Raw genomic sequence first — 24197 nt, forward strand, 5'->3', positions numbered from 1 at the left:
TATATCTGTAATGTAGTGTAAGTATAATTTAGAGAAATAAGAATTAAAGTTAAAAAAAATAGATATTACAGGCATCCGAGAAGGGCTTCAACACGGTCTGACCAGGTGCCACAGTTCCTAACCAGAAACAGTCTTCACTTCAGGCTGCTGGCCACCCCTGCTCTGCTCTGGGCCAGTGGCAGAAGTGGGAAAGACAGAAGAGAGAATAAAAACACAAGAGGGGGAGAAAAAGAGAAAAAAACAAGAAAAGTAATGGACAGAGTGGATGAGCTCCGGTTAGAGCGTCCTACTCCACCAGCATCTTGAATCAAAGATAACTTTGCTCCATATTTCCTGGAAAGTTTCAGCACAATTTTGTGCTCAAGAGTGATGCTGCCACATTATTTTCACAGGAAGTATACTTGTAACTGATTTACATTTCTTTATTGTTGAATCATCATTACACACTAATTTCTCAGAGAGTTCACATATTTTCGAAGATATATTCATCAAAAGCCTCTGCTGTTTATTTACAATTCTTAGTTTCCCCCCCCCCCCCCCCCGCCCCAATAAGGGATTTGCTGACACAATGTTCGTTCGACCGAACCAAACCACCTTTAGTCTCTATGCATCCAAAACCTTTTGACCCACATTCACCCTTAACATGTTCAGAAGAACTAAACCACAATTTTTTTTTGCCACTGATTGCAGCACTGCTGAGAATGATAATAGATGTGGAGAGGAACAAGCCGTTCTGAAAATGGTGTACACAGCAAAAGACAGCATTCCTTTGTTCTTGTCATTAATTATGCTGTTGCATACTTTATGCAAATCTTTTATGGTCCAAAAAAAAAAGGAAACAAAAGGTAGCACAAGCGCCATGAAAAAGATTGCCAAGGAATCAGATAAGGTGTGGCTAAATTCTGCATAAATATGATCCAGGGTCCACAGGGACTTGTGTTTTCAAAATCATTTACATCAGTTTCCTTTTTTGCTGGATGGTGATATTAAGTACACACAAGACAAACTTGTTAAATCAATAATTTATACAGTTGATTCATTTCTTGTTTGGAGGGGGTGCTTAACCTAAGCAAATACTTTGAAAGACTCCATGTCAAGCTAAGGAGAAAATGCTGTTTGTTTGATGTGGATTGAACAAACTCTTCCCATTGGTCAATTCAACTTAACCCGAGTTCAAAAAACAGAGGTCAAGATATGCAAGATGAACCTGGAGAACCTTTCCGCTCAGTAGGGATTCCTCTGGACTTTAACCACCAAATCCTGGTTTCCCACGTGGATTCCTTCTGCTTCTCCAGCCAAGATTAACCTGATCATTGGCACATTCCCAAGGATTTAAAATGCATGGAATAAATTGATCAATTAGCCAAACTGATTTATCGTTAACTGTGCCCAGGAGCATTCCAGACCTGCCTGATTAGATTCCCGACAGTGTGGAATAAAAGGGCCTTCGGCCCAACAAGTCCACACCGACCCTCTAAAGAGTAACCCACCCAAACACATTCCTCTACATTTACCCCTGACCAATGCACCTAACCTACACACCCCTGAACACTATGGGCAATTTAGCATGACCAATTCACCTGACCTGTACATCTTTGGATGTGGGAGGAAAGCAGAGCACCCAGAGGAAACCCACACAGACACAGGGAGAATGTGCAAACTCCACACAGACAGTCGCCCAAGGTTGGGATCGAACCTGGGAACGTGGCACTGTGAGGCAGCATTGCTAACCACTGAGCCACCGTAACGCTCACAATGTAGCAATTAGAGGAGCAAGATCATCAAAGCTGGTTTTCCTTCCAAATTGCTTTCACTTCACATGCTATTTGAACCCAAAAGCATATTGTTGAGTAGGCTTTGTATTTGAATAAAGTGCATGTAGGTTAGCAACAGACATTGTCAGCAATTCCTTCAACTCAGATTTCCATGAAATGACTAAAAGCAAACAAGTGAAATTATGAAGAACTCACCTGCAGTAACAAAAACAATTTCTTCAGATATTGCTACTCCCAGATCATTGCTGGCAAAACAACGGTATTTTCCCTGAAAAGTCTTCAAATTTCCATTGCTGTTTTTGATTATGAAAGTTCCTGAGTTTGCAATTGTGGTCACTCTAGGATCTTGGGATGGATCATATTCTTTGCCATCCTTAGTCCAGGTAAAACTAAAAAAAAACAAAGTATTTCCTGAGTTATCCAATACACTGAATGCCCCGTCTTCCTGAATTACAAATCATCTGTTTAATATTCAGAAAAGATTTTCCACAGAGCAAAAACAGGATTTCGCATTTGACATTCTTAAATTGGTGAAGCTGCAAGGAAATTTACATTTCATTAATTTGGTTTCTGCTTGCACCCTCTGATATTAAACTAGCACAGACACGGTTTAAAAAGTAGATGTCAAAAACTGGAGTTATCCTCACTTCCATTGAAACTAAATGCATGGTAAAAACATACATTTGAAAATAAGTTTTGAGTGAAAATTGCATTAAAATATTCATAAACCAAAGAATAAAAGCAGAAACATGCAAATACTTTGATGTCCTCAACACATAAATGGGATACTTCTTTATGTCAACCAACGAGTGCTGCATTTTGGAAAAGCAAATCTTAGCAAGACTTATACACTTAATGCTAAGATTCTGGGGAATGTGGCTGAATGAAGAGACCTTGGAGTGCAGGTTCATAGCTCCTTGAAAGTGAAGTTGCAGGTAGATAGAATAGTGAAGGTGGCATTTGGTATGCTTTCCTTTATTGATCAGAGTATTGAGTAGGGAGTTGGGAGATCATATTGCGGCTGTACAGTACATTGGTTTAGCCATTTTTGGAATATTGTGCGCAATTCTGGTCTCCTTCCTATTGGAAGGATGTTGTGAAACTTGAAAGGGTTCAGAAAAAGATTTACAAGGCTGTTGCCAGGATTGGAGGATTTGAGCTATAGGGAGAGGGTGAATAGGGTGAGGCTGTTTTCCCTGGAGTGTTGGAGGTTGAGGGGTGACCTTATAGAGGTTTATAAAATCATGAGGGGCACGGATAGGGTAAATAGACAAAGTCTTTTCCTGTGGTGAGGGATTCCAGAACAAGAGCATGGGTTTAGGGTAAGAGGGGAAAGATATAAAAGAGGCCTAAGGGGCAACATTTTCATGCAGAGGGTGGTACGTGTATGCCATAGAAAGTGGTAGAGGTTGGTATAATTGCAACAATTAAAAGGCATCTTGATGGGTATATGAATAGGAAGGGTTAGGAGGGATATGCACCGGGTGCTGGCAAGTGGGACTAGATTGGGTTGGGATATCTAGTCAGCATGGACAAGTTGAACTGAAGGGTCTGTTTCTGTGCTGTATATCTCTATGACTGTATGCAAGTTGAGGTTGGAATGGGTCCATTAGTCCCCTCAAACCTGCTCACTATTTACTAAGATCATGGCTGATCTGACTGTAACCAAAATGTTTTAACATACTAAAGAAAGACAAGTTTGTGTGAAAGATGCAATGCTTTGTGATATTAAATGAACAATATGAGGGGGAAAAAAAGCTTTAAATGTTTGTTTTCAAAATGAACATAAAAATTCTGTGCACCTTTGTTTTGCTTGATCGGTCATTCTTCTTTCCACTCATGGCTGATTGAAGCACAGCCAGCAGTACAAACCACCAACGTGATGGGCTTTGATCCAGAAGCAGTATGTGTACTTGAAAAGAACTTTGAAGAATTCGCATCAATTGTAAATGAATTGATTATAATTTTTGGAGAGGAAGTAATACAGGCACAGGTGACCTTGACTTTGAAGTGAAACCAACAGAATGGATTTAAAACGTGGAGAGTGTGTGGCATTCAGACAAAGGGGAGAAAGAGCAGAGCTAGAGTGAAGGAGCAGTGAGTAAACCAAGACAAATGGTTGGATTCCTAACTGGTCAGAAATAGATTTAAAACTTATGCTGTTATTTATTCCAATGGTTTCAAATTTTTCAACCTCCACATGGTCGGGCACAGAATCTGCCACATCTTGTGAAGTTAACAACAGTTTTGGCACAGACAAAATGACATGACTGACATGAGCAAAGTATCTAGATTTTCTAGAAAGCAGTGCGCTATTGTGTGGAAGACTGCAAGGGAAGAACCCTGCTCTCTGCACAGAGTCAGCTCAAGGCTTGAGAAAGACAAGAATTCATCCAATATCAACAAAGCTGGAAAGAACTTTGCGACTGCAACTAATGTCAGACTGGTGGAGTAGATTGTCTCGAGAAGCCACAATAACTACTTGCACTTTTATCAATAATTCCATATTGAACTTAAGAATTGCACAATTTACAATGCTTCTGATGCATATCAAGTTTTAAAAATTGAACTATTCTTCTGTAATTTGCTTAGTTTGTAAGTTACAGAACTCAAACTGGGATAGCAACACCACCAGTAGCTGCCCTCGGGGATCAGTGTTGGAACTGCAGTTGTTTGCAATTTATTTCAATGATTTGGAGTTGGGGACCACATGTAGTGTGTCAAACTTTGCAGATGATGCTAAGATGAGTGGCAGAGGATTGTGAAACTTTGCAGAGGAACATAGATACTTTAAGTGAGTGGGCAAACATCTGGCAGATGGAATACAATGGTAATAAATGTGAAGTCATCCATTCTGGTAGGAGTAACAGTAAAAAGGCGTTTCACTTGAATGGTAAAACGTTGCAGCATGCTGCTGTGCAGAAGGACCTGAGTGTCCTTGCATGAATCATAGAGGCTTGGTCTTCTGGTAAAATAGATAATTAGGAAGGCAAATGGAATTTTGTCCTTCATTGTTAAAGGGATTGAATTTAAAAGCAGGGAGATTATGTTGCAGCTGTACAAGATGCTGGTGAGGCCACACATGGAGTACGGCGGGCAGTTTTGGTCTCCTTACTTGAGAAAGGATGCACTGGCACTGGAGGGAGAGCAGAGGAGGTTCACTAAGTTGAGGGGGTTGGCTTATAAGGAGAAAGTGAGTAGACTGGGATTATATTAATTGGAATTTAGAAGAATGAGGGGGGATCTTATAGAAACATATAAAATTATGAAGGGAAGAGATAAAGTAGACATAGAGAGGATGTTTCCACTGGCAGGTGAAACTAGGACATAAGGGCATAGCCTCAAAATTACAAGGAGCAACAATGTAATTATCTGCAAATTTAAAATTATGTTTCCAAGTAAAAATGAACATAAATCAGTGACACACAAATTTTCTGACTGAGTAGCAATACACAGTTCTCACCCCATAGTTACAATGAAGCATTCCACGAAAAGTCCAATTTAGGACAAAACAGTCCCACAGGGGACTGAATTGAGAAGGAATTGCTATGAACCTCTTCACCCAGAGGGTTGTGAATCTATAACATTCATTGCCCAGTGAAGTAGTTGATGCTACTGCTGTAAATGTGTTTAAAGTTAAGACAGATATTTTTTGAACAATGAAGGAGTTAAGGGATACGGTGAGAGGGTGATTACATTTAGCTGAAGCCACAAGAAGATCAGCCATGATCTTATTGACTGGCGGTGCAGGCTCATAGGGTCAGATGGCCTACTCCTGCTCCTCCACATTCTAATGTTCTTACATAAAATCTGGACAATTTGTTCTTCCCTGACTGGTTCACCCAGAAGATGATTATTTCATCTTAGTTCAAACTTCCTGTCTTTTAGTGTTATATCTTCCTGCTCTGAAGTTAAAGATTCACAATGAGATGCAACTTAATAAACACTCATAGCTCTGTAGATGTCCTGTGGGCATTAACAGTACATAACATTTACAGCAGGAAAGCAAAGACTGTTTTGCCCTCAATTGGACTTTTCATGGACAGCTTCATTGTAACTATAAGGTGAGAACTGTGTATCGGCACTCAATCAGAAAATTTGTGTATAACTGATTTATGTTCATTTTATTTTGAAACATTATTTTAAATTTGCATGTATTTGCATTGTTTCCAAGATAGGTCAGCTGAAAATTGTTTCAAACCATTTACAACAGTTTCGTCACTGTAGAAATTCCAAGTCTATAGGTGAATCTCCTGGATTTAAGATGAAAAATTTAGGCACAAGACAACCTAAAGACCATATGTGGAGATATTTTTGGACTTTCAAGGTTATTTTCTTCTGAATACTTTCTTTTAACGATTTCTGACTGAAACTTACATAATACTTAGCCAAACGGTGTTAGTCTCCGTGTGTCTCTGTAATGTTTCAGAATATCTGACCTCACAATGTATTTACTAGGGCTAAGCAGCTGGACAGGGCTTTCCATTGGATGCTCTGCTTAATCTTGGAAGGAAAAAGGCAGCAGCAGAAACAGGAGATTCAGATTGAGGCACTAACACAGGAGGTAGTATCACTTCCATTATCACTTTTGATGGCACTGCACACATATTTATGATGGCACTGCACACATATTTATTTCATATTTACTGGTTTATATTCTTGAGTAAGAAAATTGTCTTTACCAGAAATTTCAGTCTGAGTTTCCACTGACAAGCTCAATAAGGAAACGGATATAGATCCTAGCATATTTTCAGTCTAAGTGCAAACTAATAAATGCAGAACTGAATAGGAGACACATGAATCGAAGAAAACTACATTGTTTTCAGACGGCGACTTAATCTTTGCAGTTTTTTCACTCAGAGAGGAGCATCAACCTGTTTCATATAAATACTGCTTCTCATTCATCTCAAATCTCCCACTTCATGCTAATCTCTCAATCTTACTGTTCATCTTCCATCACTTGATTGATTTTCTTCTTTCAGCTGCAATCATTTTTCTGTCATCCTGTGTATATCTTTCTTGTTTGCCCATTTTTTTCTTTTCTGGCAGTTTTTCACTTCTTCTCATTCCTATATGTTACCTAACCCGTTAGAATAGGCTGTTAACCAGGATCTGATACTTTCAGTTACATTCCTCACAGCCATAGCTATACTGCAATAGAATGGTTATATTCAATATTAAACAGCTTTACTAAGTTGGGAGAGGGTATTATAGAACATGCCATTGTATGTTGCTCTTTTTAAAGTGACAGGAAAGGAGAAGAAATGTTGGGCTGTAATGTTTAGGACTGACTGCAATGGACCAGAACTGATTTCAAATTGGAAGAAGAGAATGATCAACAATGGACAACAAAACTGAATCCGCTTGAGGAGATTTTGTCAAAAGAAATGCATTGACATGAGCAGATTTTGTTTTAGTTATTAGACTGTTTCATACTGATTTGCAAAATTTAATGACTTTGCATGCTAAACAACCTTGCTCGTACATAGGTGGGTCAATTTTCTAGGCCTTGTAGGCATTCACCAGATGCAAAGATTTAGGAAGAAAACACTGAGGCAACATAAACACAAATCTGTTCAGTGGTATTTCGGTGATCTAACTGAAAGGCATAACACAAATCATCAATGGCAATACGTACTTTGGTGCTGGATTTCCTCTGGCTTCACACTTGATAATGAAATCATCTGTCGGATACACAACATGCCTCTTAGGCGATTGGTTGGTTATCGTTGGAGGTTGCTGAACTGGAAGAAGATTGTCACATTTATAATGAGTTAGATCACCACAATGAAATAAAAAGCTCAAGCAAAGTTCCAAATACGTTAACTAGTTCCATTACCAGGTAGATAATTCTTCAATAAAGGTGTGTACAATCTGAATTCAAATGTATAATTGACGTGGTTAAGTTGTTGAAGCTTTCTTCGCTGGAACATGGCAATGAAGTTTTAATGAGTATTGTTATGAATCCATTTCCCAGAGTTATCATTTATAGACAAGCAAAAATAATTTGAATCTGCTGCATGTAATGCCATGGTTGTAATTCCCTTAATTTATCCCTTATAGTGCACTAAAAAAAGACCAACTTCTCGGTTTACTTTTAAAGCCAAAGGTTATAGTAAGAAATATTCATGAGAACATTTCATTTTAAAGTCTCATCATGGAGATCCTCCTAATACTTGTAGTGTGAAACACTAAAGTACTTGAGAGACATCAATAGACACTTAAGAGACATCAATGGATTAATTAATAGAAATGCTATGTTTGACCTATTATGAAAATTAAAGTCATCCATTTTACAAGAGCAACAATAGGGAATATTTGATTCTCTACAGCTAGATGAATCGTAATGGACTAAGTGAATACCCTGACTGTAAATGTCTTAAGATCTTTTAAACAAACATTTGCAGTCAACATGTTAATCATTAGTTCAAAAAGAGAAGCAGGAATCGGCGAAGTCACTGTCATTTTTAAGCCTATGACTAATATTGAATCAGAATGAAGCTGTATCTTCAGTGTGAATCTCTGCAGTACAGTGGAAATGGTATTCCTCTTTAGCTAGCTGGAAAACTGCATCATAATGTGAACAATACTCATCTGTCCTTTTTAAGCATGAATTTGGGATAATATTTGACTTTCAAATGTTCAGTTAGCTAATCTATTTGCTTTTTCTTCATTCATGGGATGTAGGCATCACTGGCTGGGCCAGCACTTGTTTTCCAGCCCTTCTTGCCCTTAAAAAGATGGTAGCGAGCTGTCTTAGAACATAGAACATTACAGTGCAGTACAGGAACTTCGGCCCTCTTGAGGAAACCTTCCTGAATGCACTTAACAAGTTCCATCCCACCTAAGTGCTTAATGCTTTGGCAGTCACAGTCCATATTAGGAACATTAAAATCCCCTACTATGACAACCCTATTGCTCCTGCAAGTCTCTCTAGTCTCTCCGCATATTTGGTCCTCTAATTCCTATTGATTGCTTGGGGACCTATACTACAATGCCAATAATGTCACCATCCCCTTCGTATGTCTTAGCTCCAACCACAAAGCCTCACTGAATGATCCTTCAGTCATTTCATCTCGGGGTTGACTGCTGTTTGTCATTTTTATAAATTACCTGGATGACGGCGTAGAAAGATGGGTTAGTAAATTTGCAGATGACACGAAGGTCGGTGGAGTTGTGGACAGTGCGGAAGGATGTTGCAGGCTACAGAGGGACATAGCAAAGCTGCAGAGCTGGGCTGAGCAGTGGCAAATGGAGCTAAATGTGGAAAAGTGTGAGGTGATTCACTTTGGAAGGAGCAACAGGAATAAAAGTGTGTTTGGTTAATGGTAAGATTCTTGGCAGTGCAGATGAGCAGAATGATCCCTGTGTCCATGTACTCAGATCCCTGAAAGTTGTCACCCAGGTTGATAGGGTTGTTAAGAAGGCATATGGTATGTTAGCTTTTATTGGTAGAGGGATTGAGTTTTGGAGCCACGAGGTCATGTTGCAGCTGTACAAATCTCTGGTGCAGCCGCACTTGGAGTATTGCGTACAGTTCTGGTCACCGCATTATAGGAACGATTTGAAAACTTTGGAAAGGGTTCAGAGGCAATATACTAGGATGTTGCCTGGTATGGAGGGAAGGCTGAGGGACTTGAGGCAGTTTTCATTACAGAGAAGAAGATTGAGAGGTGATTTAATAGAGACACATAAGATAATCCGAGGGTTAGATAGGACGGACAGTGAGAGTCTTTTTCCTCAGATGGTGATGGCTAGCACAAGGGGACATAGCTTTAAATTGAGGGGCGATAGATATAGGACAGCTGTCAGAGGTGGTTTCTTTACTGAGAGTAGTAGGCAAGTGGAACGCACTGCCGACAACAATTTTAGACTTGCCAACTTTAAGGGCATTTAAATGGTCGTTGAATAAACATATGGATGAAAATGGAATAGTCTAGGGTTGATAAGCTTCAGGTTGGTTCCACAGGTCAGTCTTTTTGAACTATTGCAGTCCAAGTGCTGAAGGTAGACCCCTAGTGCCATGAGGGAGAGAATTCCAGGATTTTGATCCAACAATACTGAAGGAAGAGGCAGGATGGTGAGTGACTTGGAGGGGAATTGCAGCTGGTGGTATTCCCATGTATCTGCTGCCCCTGTCCTCCAAGGAATAAGTAGTTGTCGATTTGAATGTGCTGTCTAAGGAGTCTGGGCGAATTTCTGAAACTATCCTGAAGATGGCACACAATGTTGCTATTGAGCACCAGATTTCGAGGAAGTGAATGTTTGTAGATGTGGTAGCAATGAAGTCGATGATGGAACCAAACTCACTTAGTGTTATCAGAGCTGCACCCATCCAGGCAAAATCATCACACTCCTGGTTTGTGCCTTGTAAATGGTGGACAAAGTTTGGGGAGTCAGGGTTTATTTCACAGTGAATCATAATTTCATGGTTACCATTACAGCAGCTAGATTTTCAATTCCAAATTACCAATTTAAATCCTGCTTGCTGTCATGATTCTAAATAAATCTATGCCCCAGAGCATTAATCTGAACCTTTGGATAACACGCCCAAAGACAAAACCACAATGCAACCATCTTCCTCAACTTCGGATATGCTTTTAGTCAGACTTTGAGCATTTGTGCAAACAGAGCCTGGAACTTTTATCAATTCTCACATTGAACACTTTATTTCTCATCACTGGTTCATGACTTTTCCTCTAGGTATTGCAGTTCATTCCTAACTTGATCCTTACTGTCTGGAATCATTTACTCTCACTGTCCTGTTTACAACCTTTCCTCTACTGCTTCAACGTTTATCACTTTGTAACTTGGAATTTTATGTATAAAGTTATATCCTGCCCTTCCTACTATTCCAGGATTTGCAGTTATTCAAGATGGCAAGTATTTAATTTACTGCCCTGATCTGCAAAATTTGTAACAATCAAATGAAGAACTATGGGCTAGACAATGGCTTGTAACTACATAGTGTGATTCCTAATTGAGTCAATAGTGGTTCAAAGTGACCATATCTGTAGCAACTGTTGATTGCCTGAGGAACTCCAGGTCAGAGCACGTGAGATGGAGTCTAAGCTTCCAAACCAGTGACATACCAGGGAAGGAAATACTTAGCTGGACACTGTGTCTCAGGAGGCAGTCACTCCCCTGAGATTAACTACCTTGAAATCAATCATTGTTCAGTGACTTTGAGTGAGGCAGGTAGAGGGATCCATGAGTTACTGCTGAAGAAACCTCAGCCCTTGAGCTTGTCTAGCAAGATTCTTGCTCCATGTTTGGAGGTGATTGGGGGGCTGTACGGAGGATCAGCAAACTAACCATAGCACCGTGGTACAGGGAGCCACTCAACAGAGGGGGAGAAATGAGAAATGTATTTGTAATTGTGGATAGTGAAGCTAGGGGAGTAGAGATTGTTCTCTATGGTGAGGATTGAGAATCTCTTTGTTGCCTGCCTGGTGCCGAGGTTCAGGATATCTTATCTGGGCTGCAGAACTTGGAGTGGTGCTGGGGTGGAGAGTGTTGTGGTCTGTGTAGGTACCAACGATATAGGTAGAAAGAGAAAGAGTCTGCTGAGGAAATATGAGCAGCTAGGGACTAAATTAAAGAGCAGAACCATAAAGGTAATATTCTCCAGATTACTACCTGAGCCATGAGCAAACTGGCACAGTGTCAAAAAAATTAAAGGGGTAAATGCATGGCTCAAAGACTGGTGTGAGAGAAACAGGTTCCAATTCGTGGGACACTGGCACCAGCCCTGGGGAAGGAGGGAGCTGTTCTGATATGATGGCTTCACCTGAATGTGGTGAAGATTATTGGGAAGCCAGTGGCTTGGAAGATTTTAAAAACCAGCAGGAGAATAACAAAAAAAGCAATGAGAGGGGGAGAAAATGAAATGGGAGAGTAAGCTCGTTAGTCATATAAAAGATGATTGTAAGAGATTTTTGTAGAAATCTGGAAGGTAAGAGAGAGGCAAGAGTGTACATTGGACCACTGGAAAATGAGGCTGGAAAGGTAGGAATGGGAACCAAAGAAATGGCAGAGGAACAGAATTGGTACATCCCATCAGTTTCCACAGTGGAAGACACCAGACCTTCAAGAGAGTTGGGGGCAGGGGGAGACGAGTGTTGTGGCCATCACTAAGGAGAAGGTGCTGGGGAAGCTGAAAGGTCTGAAGGTGGATAAATCACACAGACCAGGTGGACTACACCCCAGAGTTCAAAAGGAGATAGCTGAGGAGATTGGAGAGGTATTGGTAATAATCAGTCAGAAATCATTGGAGTTAGGGAGGGTACCAGGTGACTGGGAAGTTGAAAATCTAGAGGCTGGATGGCCTGCCCTCAACCATTGGTAAGATTTGAGAGTCTGTTATTTTGGATGAAATTGTGGAGTACTTCCATGGTAAAACAGGCTGAGTCAATATGGCTTTGTCACGAGATGATCATGTCCAAGAAATTTCTTAGAATTATTTGAGGAGGTAGTGAGCAGGTAAGACCAAGGACAGCTCGTGGGACGTGATATATTCACAAGTTACCACACAAAAGTCAGCAAAATAAGATAAGAGCCCAGGGTGTTAGGGCCAAAATACTGGCATGAATAGAGGATTAGCTGACTAGCAGAAAGTTGAGATAAAGGGTCTTTTTCTGGAGTCCCCCAGAGTTCTTGGTGGGACCACAACCATTCATGTTATACATTAACGATCTGAACAAAGGAACTTAGAAGTGATGGTAAGTTTCCAGATGACACAGTTTGGTGGAGGCACAGGTACTGTTGTGGAAGTGGGAAGGCTGCAGAAGGACATAAGCAGGCTAGAAGAGTGGGCAAAGATGTAGCATGTGGAATAGAATGTGGGGATGTGGAAGGTGATGTATTTTGCAAGAAGCAAGAAGAGAGGTGTAGAATATTTTCTAAATGGGGAAAGGCTTCAGAAATTTGAAGCAAAAAGGGTCTTCAGAGTCCTGGTTCAGGAATCTCTTCATGTTAACATGAAGGTTCAGTTGACAGCCAGGAAGGCAAATGCAATGTTAGCATTCATTTCAAGAGGGTCAGAATACATCAGCAGAAATGTACTGTAGAGGCTATATAAGACTGCATTTGGAATACTGAGAACAGTTTTGAGCCCTGTACCTGTGTAAAGATGTGCTGGTCTTGAAGGGGGTTCAGAAGAGGTTTACAAGAATGATTCCAGGGATGAAGGGCTTGTCATATGAGGAGAAATTGGAGACCATGGGTCTGTGCTCAATGGAATTTAGAAGTACAAGAGGGATCTGATTGAAATTTACAGAATACTGAGGGGCCATAAGACCATAAGACATAAGAGCAGAAATTAGAAGGTTGAGGGGGGATCTAATTGAAACAGACAGAATACAGAATGGCCTGGGCAGAGTGGATGTTGGGAAGATTCTTCCATTCGGTCCGAGTTTGTTTCACCATTCAGTCATGGCTGACAAGTTTCTCAACCCCATTCTCCTGCCTTCTCTCTTTTACTTTTGATCCCCTTATCAATCAAGAACCTATCTATCTTTATCTTAAGTATACTCAATGACCTTGCCTCCGCAGCCTTCTGTGACAATGAATTTCAAAGATTCACCACGCCCTGGCTGAAGAGGTTTCTCCTCAAATCAATTCTAAAAGGTCTTCCCTTTATTCCAACGCTGTGCCCTCAGGTTCTAGCCTCTCCTGCCAATGGAAGAATCTTCCCAACATCCACTCTGCCCAGGCCATTCTGTATTCTGTCTGTTTCAATTAGATCCCCCCTCAACCTTCTAATCTCTATCGAGTATAAACCCAGAGTCCTCAAACGTTCCTCATTTGTTAAGTTTTTTATTCCTGGGATCATTCTTATGAACCTCCTCTGGACCTGCCCCAGGGCCAGTCCACCCTTCCTGAGGTATGGGGCCCAAAATTGCTCCCAATACGCTAAATGTGGTCTGACCAGAGCCTTATAAAGCCTCAGAAGTATGTCCCTGTTTTTCTTTTTCAGTCGTCTTGAATTAAATGTCAACATCGTATTTGCCTTCCTAACTACTGACTCAACGTGCACGTTTACCTTTACAGAATCCTGGACTCGGACTTCCAAACCCTTTGCACTTCAGACTTCTGAATTTTCTCCCCATTTAGAAAGTGGTCTATGCCTCTATGTTTCCTACCAAAATGCATGATCTCACATTTTCCCACGTTGTATTTCATCTGCCACTTCTTTGCCCACTCTTCTGACCTGTCCAAATCCTTCTGCAGCCTTCCTGCCTGCTTAATACTACCTGTCCCTCCACCTATCTTTGCATCATAGATTCACAGTAATAGGAGTAGCCTATTTGGCCCATCGAGTCTGGTCCACCATTCATTAAGATCATGGCTGATCTAGCCATCGTCTCAGCACTATCCTCATTACTCTTAATTTTCCTACTATGCAAAAACCCATCGAACTGTGTCTTGAATATATTTAATGAAGCTGCCTCAATGCTTCCTTGGGCAGAGAATTCCACAGATTCACTACTCTTTAGGAAAAGCAGCTCATTCTCATCTCTGACCCAAATCTATTCCCTCTAATCTTGAGGCTATGTCGCCTAGTCCTAGTCTCACCCACCAGCAGAAACAACTTGCCTGCCTCTATCTTATCTATCCTTTTCATACCTTTATGTGTTTCCATAAGATCTCCTCTCATTCTTCTAACTTCTAGTGAGTACAGTCCCAGGCAGCTCAACCTCTCCTCAAAGGGTACCCCCTCATCTCCAGAATCAATCTGGTGAATCTCCTCTGCATCACCTCCATACCCAGTATATCCTTCCTCAAATAAGGAGACCAGAACTATGCACAATACTCCAGGTGTGGCCTTACCAACCCTTTGTACAATTGCAGCAGAACCTCTCTGCTTTTAAATTCAATTCCTTTAGCAATGAAAGCCAATATTCCGTTTGCCTTCCTGATTACCTGTTGCATATCTTTGGACTGTGGGAGGAATCCGGAGCACCCAGAGGGAACCCACACAGACATGGGGAGAACATGCAAACCCCACACAGACAGTTGCCCGAGGCTGAAATAGAACCTGGGACCCTGGTGCTATGAGGCAGCAGTGCTAACCACGGAGCCACCGCACCACCCTATAACATCCATTCGCTCTCCTTGGTCTAACTTGCTCATGACCTCCTCAAAGAATTCTAACAGATTTGTCAGGCATGACCTCCTCTTTATGAAACCATGCTGACTTTACTCTATTTTACCAGACACTTCCAAGTATTTCAAAATCTCAACGATCACAATGCACTCCAAAAACTTAATCTTGCAATTCATGTATGAACACTCCTAAGTCCCTCTGCACAACAGCATGCTGTAATCTTTCACTATTTAAATAATACTCTGACCTTCTATTTTTATTTCCAAAGTGGATAACCTCACATTTACCAACATTATACTCGATCTGCCAGACCCCTGCCCACTCACTTAACTTATCTAAATTTCTCTACAGACTGTGCACATCCTCTGCACAGTTTGTCTTTCCACTCAATTTAGTGCCATCAGCAAATTTAGATATATTACACTCGGTGTCCTCTTCCAAATAACATACTGAGCCAGAATGCTCTTGTTCCTTCATTTAGATCATTATTGTATAAAGCGAAAAGTTGTGATCCCAGCACTGACCCTTGCACAACACCGCTAGCCACTGGCTGCAATCCTGGGAATGATCCTATTATCCCACTTACTGCTTTTTGCCAGACAGCTAAGTTTCTATCCATGTTAGCACTTTGCCTCTAAAATCATTGGCACTTATCTCACTCAGCAGCATCCTACATGGAAGTTTACGTAGATTAGATTCCCTACAGTGTGGAAACAGGAACTTCAGTCCAACAAGTCCACACCAACCCTCTGAAGAGTAACACACCCAGACCTATTTCCCTTTGACTAATGCACCTCACACTATGGGCAATTTAGCACAGCCAATCCACCTGACCTGCACATCTTTGGACTGTGGGAGGAAACCAGAGCACCCAGAGGAAATCCACACAGACACAGGGAGTATGTGCAAACTCCACACAGATTGTGACCGGAGGCTGAAAGAGAACCTGGGACCCTGGTGCTGTGAGGCAGCAGTGATAACCACTGAGCCACGGCACTGCCCCATAACATCCATTTGTTATCCTTGGTCTAACCTGCTCATTACTGCCTCAAAGAATTCTAACAGATTTGTCAGGCATGACCTCCCCTTTATGAAATCATGCTGACTTTATTCTATTTTACTTCCAAGTATTTCAAAATCTCAACCTTCACAATGGACTCCAAATTCTTAATAATGACTAAGGTTAGGCTAATCGGTCTGTAATTTTCCATCTTTTGCCTTACTCCCTTCTTATGCACAGGAGCTATATTAGAGCTTTTATAGTCCACCTGAACCCTCCCTAACTCCAGCGATTCCAGGGAGATCACCAATAATCCCTACAACATCTTTTCATCTATCTCCTTCAGAATTCTGGGGCGTAGTCCATCTGGTCCAGGTGATTTATCCACCTTCAGGCCATTCAGTGTTTCTAGCCCCTTCTCCTTGGTGATGGCTGCCAATACTGACCTCTGTCCCCGACTTTCTTTAAGTTTTGGATGTTACGAATGTTTTCCACTGTGAAGACTGACGAAAAGTACTTGTTCAGTTCCTCCGCCATTTCTTTATTCCCCATTACTACTTCTCCAACGTCATTTTCCAGTGGTCTAATGTCCACTTTTACCTCTCTTTTGCCCTTTATGTATCTCAAGAAACTCTTGCAATCTTCTTTTATATTACTGGGTAGCTTACCTCATTTTTAAGCTTCTCCCTCCTTATTTCTTGTTGGTCTTTGTAAGCTTCCCAATCCTTTGGCTTCTCACTGCCCTTTGCCACATTATGTGCTTTCTCTTGCTTTTATGCTATCCCTGACTTCCCTTGTCCACTATGGTTGCCTCATCCTTCCTGTACCATGCTTCTTTTTCCAAGGAATTAATTTTTGCTGTGCCTCCCGAATTACTCCCAGAAACCCTGCCATTGTTGTTCCACTCTCTTTCCTGCTAGGCTCCTCTCCGAGTCAATTCTGGTCAGCTCCTCCCTCATGCCTCTGTAGTTGCCTTTATTCAATTGTAAGACACTTAGAACAGATTCCAGATTCTCCCTCTCAAATTGTAGAGTAAATCTATCATATTATGGTCACTGCCCCTGAAGGGTTCCTTCACATTAAGCTCCCTTATCAAGTCTGCCTCATTACACATCACTAAATCCCATATTGCCTGTTCCCTTATGGGCTGCAGCACAAGCTGGTCCAAAAAGCCACATTGTAGACATTCCACAAATGATTTTTCTTGCAATCCACTACCAACCTGCATAATGAAATTCCCCATGATCACTGTAAGTTTGTCTTTTTTACACGCCTTTTCTATCTCCTGCTGTATCTTGTGCCCCTCATTCTGACTACTGTTTGGAGGCCTGTAGATAATTTCCATGCCGATTCTTTAACCTTTGTGGTGCCTCAATTCTACCCCCACAAATTCTGCATCATCAGAACCAATTTTGTTTCTTGCTATTGATTGAATTTCATTTCCTATTAATAAGGAAGCCGCACCCTCTCCACCCACATGCTAGTCTTTTCATTGGGATGTATATCCTTGGATATTTAGCTCTCAGCCCTCATTCCCTTGCAGGCATGTCTCTGTGATGCCCACCACATCATGTCTGTCAATTTTGATTCTTTACATTAGTTTGTATACTGCATGCATTCAGTCTTGTACTTCCCGTCCCTCTTCTCATGGTCATCCCTTTATCCAATGTGCTTGAAGTTAGATTCCTAACCCTTTCCAAACACTCTGTCCTATTTTGCGTTCTGGAGACTTCAATAACCTCTCTTGAGTTCTCCTTTCCTTTCACCGTTTTCATACTTTTTCATGCAGTTGTATCTACCCCCACAGGTGTAAACCCACTGCGTTGTTTCCTACTGGCCATTATACGTCTTGGTGTTTTACCCTTCCCTTCCCCACCCGCACAACTTTCTAGTTTAAAGTCCTGTTGACCACCCAGTTTACTCTTTTCACTAGAACATTGGTCCCAGCTCAGTTCAGGTGGAGACCACCCCAATGGTGCAGATCCCTCCTGTTCCAATAATGATGCCAATGCCCTATGGAATGGAACCCCTCTCTCCCACACCACTCCTTCAACCACATGTTTATTTCCTTTATTCTCGTGTCCCTACGCTAATTTGCAAGTGGCTCGGGTAGTAATCCAGAGATTATAACCTTTGAGAACTTGTCCTTTTAATTTGGTTCCTAGTTCCTGATATGCCCAAACAGATCCTCCTTTCTCGCCCTGCCTGTGTTGTTGTCCTGACATGAACCACAACAACTGGATCCTCTCTCTCCCTCTCCAATAGCCTTTCAAGCCGCTCAGAGATATCTCTCACCCTGGCACCAGGCAGGAAAGTACTATGCAGGACTCTCGATCCTGCTTACAAACAATGTTATCCATACTCCTAATTAAAGAATCCCGACAACTATTTTTTTTTCTCTGCCCCTCTTGAATGGCCTCTTGTACCATGGTGCTGTGGTCAGCTGGATAGAGTAAAGAATCTGTTTCCACAGGTAGGAGAGACTAGCACCCAAGGGCATATCCTCAGAGGGAAAGGACGACCCTTTAGAAATGCGATGAGGAGGACTTTCTACAGCTAGAAGGTGTTGAATCTGTGGAACTCACTGCTGCAAAGGGCAGTGGAAGCCAAATTATTGAGGGTATTCAAGAGAGAGATAGACAGGTTCTTGGTTGCTAAGTGGATCAAGGGCTACAGGAGGAAGGAAGGCAGGCAAAAGGGTTTGAGAAATAAATAAGCCATGATCAAATGGCAGAGCAGACTTGATGGGCCAAATGGCCTAATTCTGCTCCTATAACTTATACTCTTAAGGTCTTTCAAGTGTGAGAAATCAAACATAATTATGGTCCATAGAGAAAGTTTATTCTTAGTTAAGAGACAACATTAGACATGTAAAGATCTGTAACAGTGAAATTGTCAGTGTGTCTATCAGAGGGAGTGGATTATGTGTTTTGATTTTCTACCATGAGACAACACAGTTCTTCCTCTTGCCTCAGAATCCAGCATCTCTCTGGTTCCTTGTGGTGCCTGGAAATAGCTGAGCTCAACAAGAAATACCCCAACAAGTATAGTTAGAATTCAAATCAAAAGAACTGCAGATGCTGTAAATCAGAAACAAAAATAGAAATTGCTGGAAAAGCTCAACAGGTCTGGCAGCATCTGCAAAGAGAAATCTGAATTAACATTTCAGAGGAACAGTTCTGAGGAAGGTCACCAGAACCGAAGCGTTAATACTTAGAATTCACATCACTTGTAAAGAAACTTAATGATTGGAGATAAATGGGCTCCCACCCGTTATAGTCACTTGTCTTGATCTTCATTTAATTTCTTTTCCAGATTCCAATGAACCGCAAATGTCCTCAAAAGTTATATTTGGATCCAACAATTTAGGTCTGCACTACAGTTTCAGCAATAACTTTGTCATAATTAAAATAATTAAAAGATGAAAATGTCCATCTGCTCACAGTTGAAACTGGATGATTTAGTGTGTGTTTGAACTGGTCCTGTGCCAGTCTTTTGTGAGCTGTGAAATAAATAATGCTTTAATGATGCTTGTAACAAAAAATTATGTCATGAAGATGTTTATTCCCACTCCTCCCAAAGTATGTGAGCAAAAGAGGCTATAAAGCGTGTAAAATTTGATGCTGTGAACACTTGATAGCTGATAGGAATGGATAGTCATGGTACAGTCATCATTCCAGATGGCCTCAGTAAAAGCTGACACAAAAGGGCTGGTGTTTCATCATGATGCTTAAATTTGTGGAGAATGATATTTTTCCCAGATAATCGCTGTGGTAACCTGTGGGCATTTGCCACCTTTGTCAGTATGTGATGCTGGATAATGGTTGTTTGATACAGTTTGCTGCTACCAGTTCTCCTTTTTCGAGGGCCTATCAAGTGATTATTGCCAGACAACACACCAGTGTGGACTATCTCCAGGACAGGCACTGTGCTCATGTAACAAAAAGGTTTACTGCATTAAGTGGTGGGCGGCACGGTGGCACAGTGGTTAGCACTGCTGCCTCACAGCGCCTGAGACCCGGGTTCAATTCCCGCCTCAGGCGACTGACTGTGTGGAGTTTGCACGTTCTCCCCGTGTCTGCGTGGGTTTCCTCCGGGTGCTCCGGTTTCCTCCCACAGTCCAAAAGATGTGCAGGGTCAGGTGAATTGGCCATGCTAAATTGCCCGTAGTGTTAGGTAAGGGGTAAATGTAGGGGTATGGGTGGGTTTCGCTTCGGCGGGTCGGTGTGGACTTGTTGGGCCGAAGGGCCTGTTTCCACACTGTAATGTAATCTAATCTAAAGTATAATTACAATTCAGGCATATTTAGTCGGACCTGAAGAAGCTGGAAGCTCCCTCTAAAAGTGAGAGTGAGAATCCTTTTCTCCACTACAGTCAGCGTGACATCACTAAAATGGGCTCAGTCAATGCAACATGAACATTAATCCCTGCAGAACCATTATCTTACATGACAACAGTGGAAAAGAACAAGGAGGAAGAAAAAAAAGAAAGATAAAGGAAGCAGCAATGGCAAAGACAGGAAGAACAAGGGGAGGAAGAGCTCTTGAAAGGGGAAAAATGTAAAGAGGAGCAAGTTAAGGGAAAGAGGAGGGATCAACAGAGAAACATAGAGTAGAATGAGATGAGGAATTAACCAAAAGGAAAATCACCAATTTAATAATACTGTTCCAAATCAATGTCGTCATGGATTCTTATGTAAGCTTGGCTGATATTTTTTGATAAAAGAATTATAATTCTAATGATTTGGAGATGCCGGTGTTGGACTGGGGTGTACAAAGTTAAAAATCACACAACACCAGGTTATATTCCAACAGGTTTAATTGGAAGCACACTAGCTTTCGGAACGACGTTCCTTCATCAGGTGATTGAGCGTTGCTCCAAAAGCTAGTGTGCTTCCAATTAAACCTGTTGGACTATAACCTGGTGTTGTGTGATTTTTAACTTTAAAATTCTAAGGCTGCCTTCTCAAATATCATTACCAAGTTCCCCATCTGTGCAGACATAAATGACTCGGGGAAAAGATGCAAGGCACTTGAAATCGAGGGATATTCCATTTTTGTATACGTGTCGAGGTTTCTGAAGAATATCAACCTGATTAGTTGAAGCTACCTGTTTTAACTGGGGAAATAAAGACCATTTCTGTTTGCTTAAATGGTAAGGGAATTGCAGGATTTCTCCCGAAAATGGAACTTGCAAATATTTTGTTAAGAACAAATTTCACTGTACTTCTAAATGAATCTTGTTACAGTGCAGCACCCAACCACTGTGAAATATCTCTGGAAGATTATCGTCAGCTCCAGACGTGTATCTCAGTCACCATCATTTTGAGAGAAGTATATTAATTCGACAATTTGTGCATTTTTCAATCTTTACATTCCAGCCCATGTATGGCTGACATAAGCTTAAATCTAGAGGATCAGAGCATGAGCAGACTGAGCACTTGTACCTGAATTTGGCTCTGGGCCTGATATATTTTAATGCAGTGCAAAATGCACTGTGCTTAGAATGTCAACACCAAGTGTTACTGAGTACTGAGCTTCTTCCTGTCCCCATGCTGCTAAGGATGCATTTGATCTTGGTGCTGTGGGATGTTTCAAGTCATGGGACTGCTCCATATCATCTGTATCTCATTGAAAAATTTGCAAAGAAATCAGCTTTGACCACAAGTCCAACAGGTAGCAGTCAACATGTAGTATCCTCAAGATCCTGCAGGTAAAGGAGAGGGTTCTCTGAGCAGATTGTCAAAGCCATTTGGCAGGACATCTCATCACCACGACTTTCCAACAAGCACCAAGATGTCACTCGGCTGGTGGCGAGAAGGGCATGCCCTGTGAGATGCTTCATGTATGCCCTGTTGGTCTGGGCCACCGCACATTGCCCTCGAAGCGATACAGACTGTCACACAACTTCTGGAATGTGCTTTCGCAAAGAAGGTGTGGAGAGAGTTGCAGTGGTTTTCCTTGAGGTTCATCCTGAGCAGCTCTGTGGCACAGGACTCTGTGCTTTATGATCTGTTCCCCAGGACGCACACCAAGACAAACATCGACTGCACCCGGAAGACCATAAATTCGGTGAAAGACGCTCTTTGCTCTGCCAAAACCTGTTGGTTTTTCCAACCTAAAGCGTTGACCTCAACTGACAGATTCCAGGACTAAGTGCTGAAGCACTAAAGCTTGGGGCAGCGCCCACCAAAGCACAGGGGGAAAGACCACCATCTAAGGACCTTCTGCCACAGTATATTGAGTATCATTTCAGTTATCAGTTACCTCAAAATGTATGTAAATAGTGTCCTATATGATAGGAAATGCCTTCGGCTGTAAGCGCAGGAAATTTCTATACTTTAAATGCAAAGACTGTACACAACTGATTTAATATCTTGTGTATCTGCACTTTTTTTCTAAATAAAGTATATTTTTACAATAAAAAGCACATGATATATAGAGTTTGGCTTCAAAGCAGGTATTCAAAAGATAAAAGCTTTCTTTTTAAGAGGGAAATCTCCCACTTTTTTGTCTTATTCTTGGAAGGGTGAAATTCACATTTAAAATTTTCCCAAGCCTTTTAACAATATTCAATAATAGCAGTGTCGCATGGATCAACACATTGAGTTTCAGCACGTGCAAGCATCTTTTCAATGCCAGTATAAATTTTGGAAATGGCTTGCAGGAATTATCAGATAAACTAAATTAACTTGGGGATGCTGATGGTGCCATTTTCACACATTTATAGTAACAGGACCATAAGTCCAGCTCAGAGGTAGCACCAACTAAGCCAAGTCTGTAGTAGCACAGCACTGAACTTTCCACAAAGACGTCTGTCTGCAAATTTTCAGCTGAGGAATAGGGAATGGAATATCAAAATAAAAACCTGATTGCAAGTCATTTTGATTCATAGACAGTTGCAAGTCAAGATGCTCTCCAGGTTCTTATCATATACACTGACTCCATAACAATGCACTGAAAAACCCATGACAAAGCAAAGAGAACGCAATGTCTCAAACTACACTTGAAAGATACAGTAACTTACCAACTGTAAGTAAACCCAACTTCCTTCTTTTGCCACATGAACAACTGCTTCTTTTATTCTAACCATGAGCAATCAGAAATATGTGCCATGGCAGGAACAGAAGGGAGTTACGGTACTGGATGAGATGAGGTCAGGGGTTCAAATAACACAATGGGAATTTGCTAAACTGATTTCAACTGGAAACTTGAAAGAGCATCAGAGAAACACCAAATCAGTTCTCCAGTATAGAGCTTGCTATCCTACCCTATTGAAGGCTATGTGTGAAAATTCTCCTGACAAAGGAGTCTAAAATATCTAAAAGCCATGGGGAAGGAAATACTGAATAGTATCTTTCACAACCCTTCAAGTGATGGTTCAGCTCAGTCATACTCCTTCAAGTTGAAGTTTGGAGGAATCAAGGGCATAAAATATCTTCCAAGTGTTCAATCTCTGACTAGATTGAGCCTGCACCAGACTTTGGAAGAACAAAAGGCAATATAACTTCTTGACAGCATTATAACAAACTTACTTACTCCAAGGATGAATGCTCCAGTAATTGTGAGTACCATGCTTTTTGAATGAAGGCAGCACCTTGTCCCCATTTTGTAAACATTTGTCCCCATGTGTCAAATTACCATCATGGGACATGGAGGAGTTGACTAAGAATGGATCTAACAGCCAAAAACTGGGCATCCATCAGACAATGTGAGTTATCTCCAATGCAACTATATGTCATCACAGCTTAGGAGAGCACCTTCTCTTCATTAAGCCTGAAGATCAATCTTGATTGAAAGCAGCATAAAAGGCTTTCTGACTACAATAGCAGAATCCTACCTTAGACGTTGCTGCACACCTAGTAAAGCTCATACACAGGGCTATTTATGTGTAAGATAATAAATGCATGTGGCTTACAGACTGGCAAGAGCTCCACACTGCCATCACACCCAGTTGAGGACTAACAGTAGATGGTGGGTCTGTGAATACTTCAATCTTCAACAGAGTTTGAGTTGCATATGAAATGCTCATAAGGAAAGATGCTGATTGGATGATCAGACTCAGCCTCCTCCAAAGGCCCTATCGTCTTCTGACCTGGGTAAGGGGAGGGGGAGTGTGGAATTATTCTACGAAGAAAGGTTGGTCATACTGGATGTATGTTTTTTTAAGTTTTCAAGAATGAGAAGTGATTTTCTTTAAATATGTAAGATATTGAGTGGACTTGACAATGGTTCTGATGTTTCCCCATTGTAGAAGTGTGTAGAACACAGTTCAAAATTAAGGGATCTCTCATTTTAGATGGAGGTGAGGAGAA

At 41.3% G+C, this 24197-nt stretch overlaps 1 protein-coding gene across 13 annotated transcripts in view; it reads right to left on the reverse strand.

Moving 5' to 3' along the window:
• The window catches only part of chl1b (cell adhesion molecule L1-like b), a 900313-nt gene that overhangs the window by 500383 nt on the left and 375733 nt on the right, over positions 1 to 24197 (reverse strand). For all 13 annotated transcript variants that reach the window (XM_087994484.1, XM_087994483.1, XM_087994485.1 and 10 more), the window contains 2 exons: positions 7414 to 7519; positions 1971 to 2164 (listed from right to left, as the gene is read on the reverse strand). In XM_087994484.1, coding sequence (XP_087850610.1) covers positions 1971 to 2164; positions 7414 to 7519 — 300 coding nt within the window. The remainder of the gene's footprint in view (positions 1 to 1970; positions 2165 to 7413; positions 7520 to 24197) is intronic.

The sequence above is a fragment of the Chiloscyllium plagiosum genome, unplaced genomic scaffold, assembly GCF_037043375.1.
Source record: "Chiloscyllium plagiosum isolate Xiang-an unplaced genomic scaffold, Cpla_swu_hap1 HiC_scaffold_14, whole genome shotgun sequence".
Taxonomy (NCBI): Eukaryota; Metazoa; Chordata; class Chondrichthyes; order Orectolobiformes; family Hemiscylliidae; genus Chiloscyllium; species Chiloscyllium plagiosum.